Source organism: Zosterops lateralis, assembly GCF_965231275.1.
Source record: "Zosterops lateralis genome assembly, chromosome: 13".
Classification (NCBI taxonomy): domain Eukaryota; kingdom Metazoa; phylum Chordata; class Aves; order Passeriformes; family Zosteropidae; genus Zosterops; species Zosterops lateralis.
This window is the reverse complement of record NC_139773.1, coordinates 9,657,943-9,673,358: the sequence shown is the minus strand read 5'-3', so window position 1 is coordinate 9,673,358 and position 15,416 is coordinate 9,657,943. Positions and strand designations below refer to the sequence as shown.

Below are 15,416 nucleotides of genomic sequence, written 5' to 3'. Positions count from 1 at the left end.
AACTTGCTTTCAGACCCTTGGTTTGGGTCTGTCATCCCACTGCTCTCCCTGACCCTGTTATGGACAAGCCACTTACAGGTGTTTGATGGAGATTTGGGGAAAATTTCAGAGAGACAAATATCGATACCTGAGTTACACTGATGAGATGGAAGGGCCCATGCTTGATAGGAAGGAGTTAATAGGGAACCCTCGTGGAGGAGGTTCTGCCTTGTCTTCATCCTGTGACAAACTTGGAAGTGAGACATAACAAAGGTGCAGTCTGCCACTTTGAAGCTGGGCTCCTCTTATCCTGACTTCACTTTGCATCTGAAGCAGAGGGGAGTGGGGCTGGAGTATCCTACGAAGCAGCAATTCAGGAGAGAAGCCTTCACTGGAAGGCATACAGCACTTTATGAATAAACAAATGACTACTAAAATACCGAAGGGCAGCTTCATGACAGGTTAGTTATTGTTCTGTGCAGAACAAGTAGGCTGTGTTTCAGAGAACACAAGGAGGAGTGTAAAAGGTCCAGAACTGGGTTTAGATAGGAATTGCTGACATTGTTAGCTGGGTGGCATTTGTGCAAGATTTTATTAGAAGCCAACACCATAAAGCTGTCCATTCTGTCAGCCAGTTTCAGGGCAAACATTTTCTCCTCCCTCCTGCCATCAAATTGAGATGACAAGTTTCTAAATGGTTTTCTTCTGAAATGTGACAAAAAGTATATTTTTGACAACTGATCTTCCTGTGTGTCCTATGTGATATTTTGTCCCTCCTGGTCTAGAATACCTTTTGTAGTTAGAGCCTTTTGAGGTGTATCTCCTCCCTCAGAGTATGGGGAGCAATTCTGCCTGGAGTTCTGCTCTCATGGAAGAGCAAATCCAGTCTTTTACCAAGTACTGCAGTTTAACTGAAGCAGCAGGAACTAGCAAGGAATGCTTGTAATATGGAACATATCATGTATAATAAAATGTCATTTTCAAGTACTTTCTGAACTCTCGTCCCAGTAATGAAGCAGCTCTGAAATATCACATGACTTTCTCAGTGTGTTGCACTCAGTATAACCTTGCCTTTGATCGTGATGTCATTTCAGATGAAAGGCTGGCACGGAGAACAGTGCGCTGTGCATTAGGATCGGCAGATATCCTCTGGGATCTCAGCAGAGAAGGACTGTTTGAGATGTGCACTCTATGCTTGTCAAAGAGAAGTAAGTGCTGCAATAAAAAGAGTAGTTGGATATCTAAACTCCCCTCAGTCTAGGTAGAAGACTTCACCTGTCTGCAAGAAGACCTGTCTAATCTGAAAGTTCTAGAAAGGGTTTTAAGGATGAATAATCATTTTTACTCATTTTACATATTTACATATTTAATCATTCTGTCCAGGGTCCTAGCTCAGGTCAGTATTTTCCTGAATGTTTGAGTAGCTCCAAGTGGCCCTGCTGAAGCAGCGGGACTTGAAACAGATTATCTTCAGAGGCCCCATCCAACCTCAATCATTCTGTGATTTTTATGATTTTGTTATTTAGATGTGCCTGACTTGAGTGTTACCAGTAGAAGTGAAACAGACTCAAGACACCTGCTCTTGTTGGCCCAGCAGTCTCAATGAGCTCTCTGGGTACCTTCCCCTGGCTTTTCTCTTGTGCTTGGGAGCTCAGCATTTGGCATCTTGTGTCCCAGATGAGTCCAATATATGATAATATTTGCTAGTGAATTTGAAAATAGACTTGCAGCCATACACACTGTGGTCCAGGCAAGAGGACTCCACAGACAAAATGTCAGCTGGCCCAAGCAAGCCTGTTCAGTTCCCACAGCATTACCTGCTGGAAAACTCTCCAATGACCAGAATAAACAGGTCATTCTCACAGAGGCATTTTTCTTACTCTGAAGTCTTGATCTCCTTATCAAACACTTGTGCCCAGAGATGATGTTGGGGGCTGCATCCTGTTCCAGCAAATGCTTTTCTGCAGATGTGCATCCAATTTTGCTTTGGCCTTGCTCACACCTCCTTAGCATTTGCTTTCTGGGGACGTCTGAGTGATTGAGGACAAAGGCCTGGCCCCATGCAGCTCTGCCATCTCCCTCAATGGAGTCAGTATTTCACCTGTGCTAGCACTGACAGAGACTGAATGTTAGAGCTGCATGCACAGGCTTTCACAGAAATCAATTCTCACATGCAGCATTAATATTGGAAGTGCTTCTCTCTCACTTAATTGTTGGCCAGGCACAATAACCTGTGACTAATGGCCATTCATAGTTATACACCACGGTCTGATCATAAAGATTTGCCATTAGTCTCTAACAAAAAAAAAAATCTCAGGCTGTTAATTGACTAATATATATTCCTGAGGAAATCAGAGTAATCACATGGATATTCAGTGCACAGAAAAGGTGCAGCTAGATTGTGTATTGCTTTTATGATTCATTTGCTCTGATCTGCTTTTGATTATTTTTCCTCATGTGAGGCCAGTATTGTAAACCAAAGATTTGAGAAATAACCCTGTGCGTGCTTGAAGTGACCCAAATTAAAAGCCAGTTGCCACCTTTCTTCTCTTCCTAGGCAGCTGTCCATTTCTGTGCAGGAACAGACGTGTGTGTTAGAGCTGTCAGTACTGCTGCAGCAGCAAACCAGTGAGCTCATGGACTGCCTCTGCCAATGGCTAAGGTCAGCTACTGGAAAAAGTTACAAAACAGCTCTTACAGCCAGGTATGACCCTACAGAAAGGCCTGCATTGAGAACTGGTATTCTTTGCTTATTTTTGTGCAGTTCAGTGAGACTCTGCCTTGGAAAACAGTTTCTCATTCCCAAAACAAGGACAATAAGATGTGTGCAGGTTTGTCATAAATTTCCTTTTATGTTGACAAATGGGAGTCATTCCTGAAAATGGTTAGGACAGCTTGTCTATGTGGCACATTTTCTTCTCCTCTTCTACCCTTACAGCATTACAGGAGTTTGAGCAACACTTCCTGGCTGACATGAAGGGCAGAGGCACCAGTCTGGTAGGGAGGATGCAGTGCCACCATTGCAGCCCAGGGAGTTCTCAACCCTTACCCAAACATGGGGACCCTCTGGCACCTCTGCTCTCATCAGCAGCCTTCACTGTAGGACACAGGCTGGGATCTAGTTACAATTTTTAAGAGAAGAGCTCAGAAAAGTTAGTAGTGGCTGTAGGAGAAAAGCAAGTGAGGAGACCATAAATCAGGCCCTCAGATGAATTCAGAATGCACTAATAAAATCAGAACTTCCAATAAATTTCATTTCAGGCAGAGTAGAAACAGTTTCTCAGCTGAGAGTTTGGGACAGATTATAATTTCAGATGTGTGTCAGGCCAGTGCAGTATGCCTATGAAAATGTTTTCAAGCAGGCAGCAATGGCTGGACCAGAGTCAGGCCCTCACACCAGCTGAACTTCAGTAGGGTTGAATAAAAAGGCAAGAATTCTCTACTTCTCTGAGCAAAGCTGAATCTAATTAAATATTTAATGTGGGTTTTTTTTCCTCCCAAATCCTTTGCTTTCTTGCTCTTTCATACTGTGATATGATGACATTTGAACAACAAATGCAGTCTTGGTACGTTGGTCTCCTGGTAGTGCTTTTTATATGAAAAGCTTGCACATCCCAGCTGAAGTCCAGATGCTGCATTTATGAGGTATTTTGTCGTGATCAATTTTTAAAAAATATTATTCCATGCCATGAAATTAATAGGCACCTGGGGAAATACCAACCAACTCTTCCTTACTCCTGCAAATACTAACCTTTCCCAGATGGGAAGGTATTTCTCTTTCCCTTTATTTACCTGCAAGATGTCCTTGCTAGTGCTCAGAATAACAGAGAGAGAAGGAAGCAAAACCCACTGCATTCTGAGGAGCCATTTACTGCATAAACCCTGCATAATCTTCCCAGGGTCACAGAGTGAGTCATTAGCAAGACAGCACTAAGACAGAGGCATCCTGATTTTTCTAACTACTGTGATTACTTTAAGACCCCAATTTAAAAGGCCATAGGTTTGTTCTGGCAGTGCAGTCACAGAGATAACTACTCACTGCTTTACAAATTGGTTTTCTTGCAATCATCTCACTAGCACAGGCCTGCAGCCCTTTGGTGCTTTGTCTGTGTTCTGTTCAAAACTATTTTTTTTCTACAAAACCCAAAGCAAGCCAGAGCTGAGCAGGAGCCTCTGCTGTGCCCTCCTGTGCCCACAGCTCTCCTGCCCCACATCCCACAGTGCTGGGACCTCCCCTTGCTTGGGTGACCCTGGCCTCATCAAGCACCCTTCATGTGCTCCTTTATCAGGATTGTTCTTCAAGAGAGACCTTAGGATGCTTAAAACCAACTGGCTGACCCAGGAAAGCATTGCAGGAGAAGAACTCTGTTTTTTTTTTTTTCTTGCTAAACTTTTTCTTATTACTGAAGTTCCCTTTCAGAATGGGGCTTCTGTAGGTGGCTGCTATGGCATCATCACTGCACACAAGCCATCTCTGTAAGTAACAGGAGAGTTTTCTTGTACTTTTTTTCCTAACAATTCCTTAATATTTATTTGCATGGACTTCTGTGGTGTTTGCATGCACCATGTAGCCCAACAGAGCATGTTGGGAGATGATGGCCTGGCTACACCCATCCAGCCACCACAACATTGGTTAAGGGAAGGCTGGTTCAATACAGACCAAATCATGGAACTCCAGAAAATGGTCACTTGAGACATTTTAGATAAAATAGAGACGTTTTCTGAACTAAAAATATCCCAGGATTTTTCTGCAGATGCACATTTACACATCACTAAAACAGCTATTTGTAATTTTCTCATGATGACCTTTAATGCCTGGCTGAAAATGACTCAGGAAGATACAGCCCCTCCATTGAGGGAAAACCTTTAGCCACACTGGTGTCAAAGGCACGGTTAATTTGAAAGTGGGAAAGCAGCACATTATTAGAGCTGTATGTTTAATGCTTCATCTCATATATGAAGACATCCAATGAAAAAATCCCCATACTAATAAAAAAATAGAAATTTTCTTTGGTACTAGGAAAGTATATATTGAGCCATTATAGCTTTGGAACTTTTTAAGCACCATATTTCATTTTTCTTCAGAATATTTTTTGTAAGATACAACTAGGTGCCATTGTAGTGTTATAACATGCACAGCAATTTCAAATGATTAATACTTTGACAGCATAATCCTGTAAAAAATTGTTTCTATCCATTATCTAAAATCAACTTTTAATTAAAAGAATGTTATATTTGTTTTCTGATACTAAATTACCTTTATTATTTTAAAATTGTGTGGGATGTTGGCACATAGTAAATATACAGCATCTATTTTTCTGTTGGGCTTTAACTGTCTGCCTGAAATGCGAGTTTCAATTATTAAGCATTATTAAGTATTTAGGAATGTCCTGCTATGTGAGTCAACAATTAATTTGGCCAGGAATTAGCTCTATCTTTTGTAATCTACACTGTAGAAGGAACACACTACCTTCTTTCAAAACTGTACTGTATTTGCACAGAATTGGTATTTTTTTGACCTTTATAAGAAAGGTCTGCAGGAACTAGAGCCCAGCTGAAACCTGGCTGGAGCTCCAGGGATCACCTTCAGTGCCTGGTGTTGGTGTGGTGTGGGCAGCCCTGCCTGTACCGAGCTCTGCAGCGTGTGCTGGTCACTCTGACCAGAGTAACATTTGTGTTTACCCCAGGAGTCACTGCCAGGCCCTGCCTGGGGCCCAGGGACAGACTCAGAGTAGCTGCAGAGGACACACGGGCCCCTGGTGTCACCCCAGACCCACTGGGTGAGCAGCCCAGGGCCCCGTGCCCTCCTGGCAGAGCTGCTGAAGGCCAGCAGAGATTTCCCGTGGTAATCCCACAGTATTCTGCACTAACAATGACATGACACACTCAGTACATTGGAATATTTTATTTTGACTTTACATGCAGTGTTAAAAATCCAGAGAACGTATTATTTACACATCCACAATACAAGTTTACAAGATATCTATACATGTTAAAGTACTCTATAGTAATAGAGCAGCTTCATTTAAGGGTTACTTTTTTTATGCCGTACCATTAAAAAAGATACAATCTGCGTTTACCTTTGCACAAATGGATAAAGCATCTTTTATTATTAAATTAACAGAATAAGGACTAGGTTGAATGTTAGAAATTTCAACATAAATACTGAGAGAACTCACATTACCATCTACAAGGCAGCACAATGTTACAGGAGGTTATCAGGGTTCACATACATTTATCTTCCGGGTCACACAAGTCTGTATTAATATTTGTAAAGTGAATTTGGATCAGTTTGTGTCTTCTGACAACCGAGTACATTTTAATAGTTATTAATCTGTAGTGTTTTAGTTGCAAGACAGAAGTGTTTAGGAAGAAAGATCATTGATTTTTGGATTCAGAGGTTTCAGGAAATAAATGTCCCTTACAGCCTTACAGGAAAAAAATGACTACTTCTATCCTTTATTCTTTGTTCTGTAACACAGATCCAGTTTTTAGTGACTAACCTTTTCTCCCCTTTGAGCACATAATATAAATCTCCACCATCTCTGAAACCCATTGCAGTTATTTGTCCCACTAATTCATGAATATTCCTCTGCCATGGTTATTTCTATAGTTATGTTCAATAAACAATGTGGTAGTGTGTAGTTTGCAAGCTAAAATAGCCATCTGTGTTGAACATCAGCTGCAAGTGGATACTGTAAACCCTACTAAATAGCTTACACAACTTTAGCAGGTGTTCCATTACCCTGGAAACCTCATTTGATTTCACATTATAACTGTTTGATCCTTCAGAGAGCTGGAGTGGAATGTTTATCATGGTAAGGTGATTTAATGCTGCTGTCTTCTTGGATTGTAGGCTGCCTTTAGTTACCATTAATTATTCTTGCGTTTTATCTTTTTTTTTTTTTTTTTTTGGGTGCTGTTGAGAGGTTTTACAACTGGCACTCGGGAGATATGTGCTATAGTGAGAACACTTGACAGATTTAATTTTTTTTTAGTACTTTTATCATTTGCATGAATAAGGCACAAAATGCACAGATTCAGGTAAACTCACACATAATATTTACAGAATATTGTCATTACCTGCATGACTTTGGAAAAAAAAACAAACCTTACTTTACACAACAAAAACAAATTGATTGCACTACTGTTGAGTTTTCACAGACTGCTTCTGCCAGGCCAATTAATGTTTCTCCTTTTTTATTGACAAGAGTCTATCAGTGTGTAGGGCATTATTAAATGCAACAAAAACGTGACCTTCTCCAGTTACACAGGCATTTGCCAAGTGAACTGACTATTAGCTGCCCTCAGCGAGAAGTACAGGGGCTCGAGTTCACAGTGGCCAGGTAGTGGATGGAGGCACTGTGGAAACACAGTAAAACTCCCCCGTTCCAGCCCAAAACACTAGATTTGAAATGCACAGCTCTGAATCAATAGCAGCATAACGGACTTATGAAGAATTAACCACATCTCCACTCTTTGACTGGGTGGCTGTTTGATCCAGGCGTTGCCCTCAAAGGCTGTCAGAGATGCGCAGTTCATCCTTAGCTGGCTCTGAGCTGAACCCAGCGGGCTGCAGAAGGCAGAGTCATCTGTTTGTTCAGTCATGCTCAATGTAAACAATTCCATAGCATAAAAGATGCAATGGGAATCTAAGTACATCCTAGTGTGTACAGTACACACACACATCCACACACACGCACAGCTTTATCGGTGGCAAAAACAAAATGCCACACACATGGAGAGAAAAAAAAATAATGCTACAGTTGGGCCAGAGACTTAATTCCAGCAAATTGATTATTAACCCAGCTATTCATTGAGACATTACCATTTTCTGACATTTGTGCAAGAGGCAAGGTGAATGCATACATAGTAAAATGTTCACATTTAATGGGAATGACCACGCTTAATGGCAGTCTAAAATGGAACCCATTTTTCAAGTATTTGCTTACTGATTTTTTCCCAACAACTGTTGCTTAGCTATTTAGAACAGTAACGTAGCCCCCACCCCATTGTGCTACATGTCTCCTTAGCTCCAAACAAAAGAAATGTAATGACCAGCACTTTCCTTTGTTTTTGTTTTTTTTCTTTTTTGTGTTTGCTTGTAGCAAGCACATGAAGCCTTGCTACAGCTACATGTGGCAAGACACAGATGTTGCTCCGGTAAAGACAGTTTCTTTGGCCACTTTGTTCTCCTCAGTAACAAGCAAGTCTCTGCCTTTTGTGTCTACCACAACATCTTTTCACAACCTGTACAGGTTGATGCCCCGCTCATTTTAGCACAGACATGTCCTAGTAGCTGTATTTGTTCAGTGGTCTGACTGACGTCGTCTGGGGGACGAATGAGGGTTTTGGTGGCACGTCGGGTTTTAGGGAGGGTGTCCTCTTTATTCCTGTACGAGGCAGGGTGCCATTGCTCGTGTAGCTGCTTTGCCTGGACAAGGAAGGCTGGAGGTGAACGCTGACAGGCGTCCCTTGCATGTAGTCCATCTTTGTGCCTGCCGTGGGAGCCATGTACCCCCCACGATTAATACTTGGCTGTCTGGATAACAAAACACCATTTGGTGAGTTCAAGTTTTTAGGAAGGGCAGATATTGAGTGCCTCTGTGAAGAATTTTTGTGATAACCCCTCTGCCTTTCCAAAGAGGTCATTGGTACTCCAGGAGTGGTGGGAACGTCCACTCGTTTTGTGGGACTGTTTCTCGGCAGAGTTGATGGAGGAGAGTATAAAGATGCCTCCCTGTTGGGAACCTTAGGTGGGATCTCAGACATATTGCCCATTGGATCCAGCATTAAAGTCTGGTGGGCCACTTGAATATCTCCCATAATGGCTTTGGGATTATTGGTAGTTTCATTTAAGTGTTTTAGAAAATCATTCAGGGTGTTCCTGGAATCAACAGATCTCCTGTGGTCTCTTTTGCTGGATGATTTTGTAAGTGGATGATCAATATGTTGCATCTTTTTGTCTGCCTTGTGCGCATTAGAATTTGAGAAAGATGTGTTGTAGTCATGGGTAGCGTTGGGAAGAACAATAGCACTGGGAATATGTCCATGACTTAGAGGAGAGTGAGGTGGAGGACTAGAAGGAAAAAATTGAGGGCTTTTCAGTGGGGTTTCCTTTCGTGAAGCATTGAGGTTACCATGCGCTTTGTCCGACTGACTTTTCATAGCCTGCAGAGTCTTTTGTTGAAGAACTGGTGTAGATTCAGGAGTAGGAAGTGCAGCTAATTCTGGAGGCTGTCCCCTGTGGTCCATCATCATGGACTTGGTATCACCATTTGGAGGCAACTCCTTTCTGCTGGTCAGCAGGTTTGTGTACAGTTTGGGCGAATCAATGTTCTGCTGATACTCCTTGACAGGACTGTCAAACAGCCCATTCAGTTTGGCAAAGCTCCCGCTGGAGTCCGTGCAGGACTGAGCCGATTCTGCATCTTTGTGTATTTTCCTGGATTTCCGTACAAATATATCCCGGTAACAGTAAACGGCCACTCCCGCAATAAAGGCTCCCAGGACAAAAGCGGCAAAGACACAAGTGATTAGGACATTCATATGAACCATTTGGTTGGACTCTCCTGATTGTACTTCCCACCTCACACCTGCAAAAGACAGGCAGGACATCATAAATCTACAGGTATTTCATACTGACACATTTCAGAAGAAGGCAGCCTTCCTCATGGAAGTGCCTATTAAGTGTTTTTAAGTGCTCTGGATGTGGTGTTGGTGTAACTCAGTAGGATCCTGCAACCTACTCCACTGGTGAGTGCAAATAATTTTATAAAAGTTATAAAATGACTGTGTGCACTGACAAGGCTAAATGAAGACTGTCCATTTTCTGTGATAATGAGGAATGCTTGCTGCAGCTTCTTTCTCCTTATGTTTTGTTTAGCCTGTCCCCAAATTTCCTTTAAGGCTCACAAATAGGGGCCTTATGTTATTAACATTAATGATTTCTGCTGGAAAATTGAGGTTAGAAGGTCCTACTGGGCCAGACAGCAATTAATAACTCATGGACGGATTTCTCACTTTCCTGCCCAACTCATAAATCAGTATCAAAGGAGAGGCAGGATTATGCAAATGTTGTGTAAAAATGTATAACAAATATACTGCACTGTTACAACCACGCTAATGGAATACAGTAGAAAACTTGTAAACTACTCCACTCCCAGGCTGCTAGTCCTGGAGGGGCACACCTTCACTCATTATACATGTCCAAGTTTGAAGATAATGTGATACTGTTTGAGCACTGATTTTTATATTTAACCAATAATGAACATAAATACTTGCATAACATTATTATAAAAATAACTTAGGTTAAGTTATTAGAGAATGTTAAAATTTAGAAACTTTTAGCTTAGACCAAGAAATTGAATATTTGATTAATTTTTTATTTGGGTATTAACAAGCTCCCTTTGATTTTTTTTAGATTTTTTTAAAGCAACCACAGACATCTTGCAGCTAAGACAATGTTAGTTTTTAATGAAAGTAATTCTGTTGCTATCCCAAGAGATGTTAAAATGAAAGTGCAAGAGGGAAGGAACAGAGCCACTTTTTGTTAGAGGCAAGGCCTTTGAATATTGTTAATGTTCAGGGTTACAGGTTTTAATGGCACCGTGCAGAAGCAGAAGGAAAACATGAGTAAAGTTCACTAATAGCTATGACACAAAATGTGATTCAGAACCAAGAGCAGATGATAATAAAAACTTAAAGCAAAACAGAAAATAACTGCAACAAATTAAAATGACAAATGCACGGCCATAATGGCTGATAGGAAACCTGATATGTTTTGGTGAATGGTAATAAAACAGAGATGGTTTTTGGCTGGTGAGATTTTTCAGTAAATACAGAATTGTGCAAACATGTCTGTCACCTTGCTGAGCTATGCACTGAGAGAGGCTTGTGTTAAATTTTGGTTATGGGAGTGGAAGCTTCTTGATTCTGTGGTTGACTGCAAACGTCCCACTGAATTAAAGTCTCAGTTACCATAAGAGCCTGATCAAAGGTTCACTTAGCTGAAAAAATGACTAGAGAAAGATGAACTATAGGCAGAATAGGTTTCTTGTTGTGTTCAGCTTAAAACCTCTGCATGTCTCAGTATGTACTGATATCATCTCTAAACGGATGCTCATATCCAGAGGATAAAAATTCAGCACTTTCTTACTCTGACTGTTTTTCTTGAAGAACATGTTCCAGGCAAGCAGAGGTTGGGATTTGCCCCATTTAACACATGGATCCCTCATGGAGTTCTGCTTTGTGTTCTGTTTTGCCATCACCCCCAACCCAAAAAATGAAAAAAACTCCAAATATAAGCAACTATTCCCGAGGATTAACAGTCTAAGCCAAACTAGACTGAATTGAAAACAATAAACAGAGGTGCAGAAAGGTCTTGAAGGTAATTTTTTAAATGAATCCAGAACTGCCATTGATTTCAATGGGAGTTTTGGACCACTCCAGGATTAAAAGGCTGAGCTTATAATCAGTGTTTTCCATTATAAGCTCTAAGCAGCACTTTGTCCATGGGATAAGTAGGTATGAAAAACATGATTGCACTGTCTGCATATTCACAGGAAATGGGTGTAAAATAGAGCCCAACAATCATGGCTGTTACATTTAAGCCTTAGACAATGCTGAGACTATCAGGTTTCCATTCAGCTGCAATGTATTCCCTGGTAAGGCCTTACCCTTTGGGACACCTGATAATGGATCAGAATAATCAGAAGTGTTTGGGTCATCTTGAACTACAAATTTCCGAGAGCCAGTCACTTTAGGTTTCCAGGAACCAATCACTTTAGGTGATATAACTGGGATACTTGCCATTGTGGTAATGGAAGCTGAGGAGAACTCCATGTCTGTGGTGGCAAACAGATTTTTATTAATGTGTTTCATGGCACATCTAAGCTATAGCTGGACACAGTATTTTATGGGAGTTACATGTCAGAGCAAAATGTGACCCCCCCTACACTCTGCAGAAGTACAGATGGCTGATTAAAATCAATTACTTCAAAACTGGAAGTATGAAAATAGTACATTTACACTTCAACAGCTGCTAGCCAAAAAGCCAGAGAAGTCAACTGTGAAACCAGTACAAAAGTTAAAGTAAGCAACTGTGGGGGTGAAAAGCACAACTTAGTCTACTTAATTGCTGTATTCTTCACTGGAGACAACACACTTGGCTGCCTTTTAAACATCTTCAAAAACAAAAAGAAGTTACTTGGAACGATACACACTCATGACAGGTTATGCCTGAGAAACCAGATCAGCTCCATTACTGCTATTATGGTGTACCAGGAACTGCTGAATGAGCCATTTCTGCAGGTGGGGATAAAAGGAATGTTTTTAACCCCTGTTTTGTAATGGTTCCTAAGGAACAATCCTGCAGAGATTCTGGCTCCTCTGTAATATGCTTGCTGAACAGACCCACCACAGCCTACGTGAAAATGCACAGAGGAGGAAACTCATCCAATCAGGTTTACAGTTCAGTCTCATTTGCACCCTTGAGTATTTTGTGTTCAACTGTCCCAGCAGGATTAGGCAGGAAGACTCAAGATCAGACTCAAGATCAGACTTGAGAAATGTACTTCAAAAGCACACTCATTCGGGACTTGAAAATAAGGTTCAATTGTATCTGTGTCATAAAATATCACTTTGAAAATTCAATTGATAAACACTCATAAAGCCAGGCAGCATTTCTGTGTGACAGTTTTGTTTTGTTTCCTTGAGTGAGTCTCTAACTTGCATTGTGGTTAAATAGATCTGGAAAATGTTTGTCTCAAACGTTACTTCTTGTCAAGTTACAGAAGCGAACATGTCAAAAACCAAACCACAAATAATGTTCTTGTTGCACTCTTACAAATTTAACATACAAATAGATTATTGTCCTATTTGTCAGTCAGAAATGTGCCCTTTGTTTGAAAGCAAAGACCCAAGTTCCAAAAGCAAAGACTGGAAAATAAGGGCTGAGTCTTGCTCCTGTTGAAGTCAACACAGGTTCTGCTCTTGAGTTCAACAGAGGAGCACTGGGTGTCCCTGAACACCAGGGGCTGGTGGTGAACACATTATTAGAAAAATCACTGGAGGAGAAAAGGATGCAAAAGTCCATCTGACAACAATGCACAACATTTTTTCTAAGCCACTTTTGTCTACACAATTTCTCATTCAGCTACACAGTTCCGTGATGTTAAATTTTTTTCCATTAGCATAAACTACTTAAAGCATTTAAAAAATAAAGAAATACACATTTTAGAAAATGTGTATTTGTGCAAAAAGCTTGCTGGGAAAGAAGGAAAAGAGAAAAGGAGAGGTAAGGAGGAAGATGATGAAGTTCTGCCATTCATCTACTAGAGATGACCAAGAGGGGCATTCACAAACGCATGGCTGGGGATCAAGAGTAAAGCTTAGTGGACTTCGTGCAGTGAAGATGTCATCTATGTTAATCAGGCTCTTTAATAAAAGATGTCTCCATAAATAATGAGCTGTTAACATGCGGCTACACAGGGTGAAGTGCTGAGTGAGAAGAGTCTGACTATCTTTACCATCAGTGGGAACATGAGTAAAAGCACAAAAATGGAGGATTGCCAACTGTGCAAAAGGAAGGAAAAAAGGGCTGAAAATGCTGAACTGAAGGAAAGTAAAGGTCATTAATTCAAAAAAATTAAAAAAAACTAACCAGATGTTGGGTCGCCAAATATTTTGTAATCTGGTGTAGCTGTAGTAGGCAAAATTTCTAAAAGAATTAAAGGAACAAGTAATCAGTAAAAAGTAACAAAAAGAAAGCAAAAGATCTCAAACCTGAGTAATGGAAAATAAAAACTAAAATATCACTGGTTACAAAAAATAAATTCTTCAATACTTTGCTGTAGACCCCAAATAGCTGTAAACTGGTGAAGGAAAGAGAAAAACTCTGCCACCCAGGACTAAAAAGCTCAGCTTTGTGAACATTCACAGTAACACCAGGTGATGTGTTCATCATGTTACTGAAAAGCTCATCAGAAATTTAACATCCACAGTGAGGTGTGGCCACAGACTATGGTGAGACATTCCAAAGGAGCAGCAGTGACTGTGCCTTACCATGGCAGTCCCCAAGCTGTGCCGTGTTGCCGTATTCGACATCTTGTACAAATCCTCCAGTGCTGTGGTTGTATGAAATAAACAAAGAGAACCTGCAATTAACAGTATTAGTAAGGATACAAATGCAGATTATTTTTTTTCTGGAAGCAGCAGATGGAAACATACACAAAGCCAGTGTATGGCCCAAAGGATTGTACAAAATGTACAGGATAGTCCGGCTTTAAAACTATCTGTGTGTGCTTATGCCAGGAAATAGAAGAAAAACAATCCTTTTTTTAGCAACTACATCATATCTTCTCCATTGGGCATGCTCTTGGGTTTAGATACAACCATCCAATTATACCAGTTAAAGTTTGCACTGGCCTGCTACAAAGGCCTCTTTTTAAGATACAGCTGCTAGTGCACCATATATTACAGACTTGATTTGTGCAAAATGCCTTTGGTATGCATATATAACACTCCAGCTCCAGTGGGTAGGCACAACTTTGCTCTTCCCACTGTGAATCCTGTGCTTTCATATTTGCAATTGCCTGCGCCCTGACCATGAGCATGCCTGGGAGTGGATACTCTGTCCTATCCTTTTGGAGCTGCTCAGGTTTGCATGCTGCAATTGCTTGCCTTCCTGCTTTCAACTGCTCTTCCTACAGGTCTGCCTGTCCTCCTACACATGTAAAACTCCCACTGAAAGCAAGTCTTCACCCTGAGGTTGCAGAATTAGGCCAGACTTTAGCATTCTGTTCTCTTATATATACAGTGCATTAAAAAAAAATCTTAAAAAAAAATAGAGATTTAATAACTATGTGCAAGAGAAGAGGCAAAGGGCATGAGCTCGTGGGGTCTGTAAAGCACATTTAGAGATGCTGGGCTAACTTGAAAAGGAGTACTTACAGCATGCTTGGTGTCACTCTTCCACATGCCTCATGGTCTAACCAGCCACAGTATGGGTCCCGTGAAGCAATACAAGCCCTTGCAAGAGAAAAACCCCAAAAAATCATGATCATGCATTTTTTACTTCCTTCCTAAGAACTGTTGGTGCCCTTACACTAAGGGGCAGTTCAGGAACGAGCCGTACTTTTTACATGACCCGTGGCGCTCGCACCGACTCAGGGGAAGTCTGATGACGCAGCTGGAGAATGCCACGAACAGAGCATGGTGGTCTCTGTCCAGCTGGAGGGAAATGACTCTTCTGTCCTCCTCGCTTTCTGCATTACACCTGGTCAGCAAAAACAAGGGCAGGCCAATGCTTTAGTGACTGTAGTACTTCGTGCAGTAAACATTTTATTTATTGTCTGTGTAGCTGCTGAACTTTTCACACACATAAATGTAACCTGCTACTCTTTGCTGAAACATTGCTAAACAAACCCCTGAGTTAT

General features: G+C 41.1%; 1 protein-coding gene across 10 annotated transcripts in view; it reads right to left on the bottom strand.

The window, feature by feature from the left end:
- Positions 1-6,869: 6,869 nt before the first annotated feature.
- Positions 6,870-15,416, bottom strand: part of SEMA6D (semaphorin 6D) — a 130,389-nt gene continuing 121,842 nt past the window's right edge. For 3 of the 10 annotated variants that reach the window (XM_083870717.1, XM_083870716.1, XM_083870711.1), the window contains exons 14-19: positions 15,116-15,256; positions 14,932-15,009; positions 14,044-14,135; positions 13,643-13,699; positions 11,658-11,825; positions 6,870-9,575 (exon numbers count right to left, since the gene is read on the bottom strand). In XM_083870717.1, coding sequence (XP_083726843.1) covers positions 8,272-9,575; positions 11,658-11,825; positions 13,643-13,699; positions 14,044-14,135; positions 14,932-15,009; positions 15,116-15,256 — 1,840 coding nt within the window. In that variant the 3' untranslated portion in view covers positions 6,870-8,271. The remainder of the gene's footprint in view (positions 9,576-11,657; positions 11,826-13,642; positions 13,700-14,043; positions 14,136-14,931; positions 15,010-15,115; positions 15,257-15,416) is intronic. The other 7 variants (XM_083870713.1, XM_083870718.1, XM_083870714.1 and 4 more) reach the window with 7 other exon arrangements.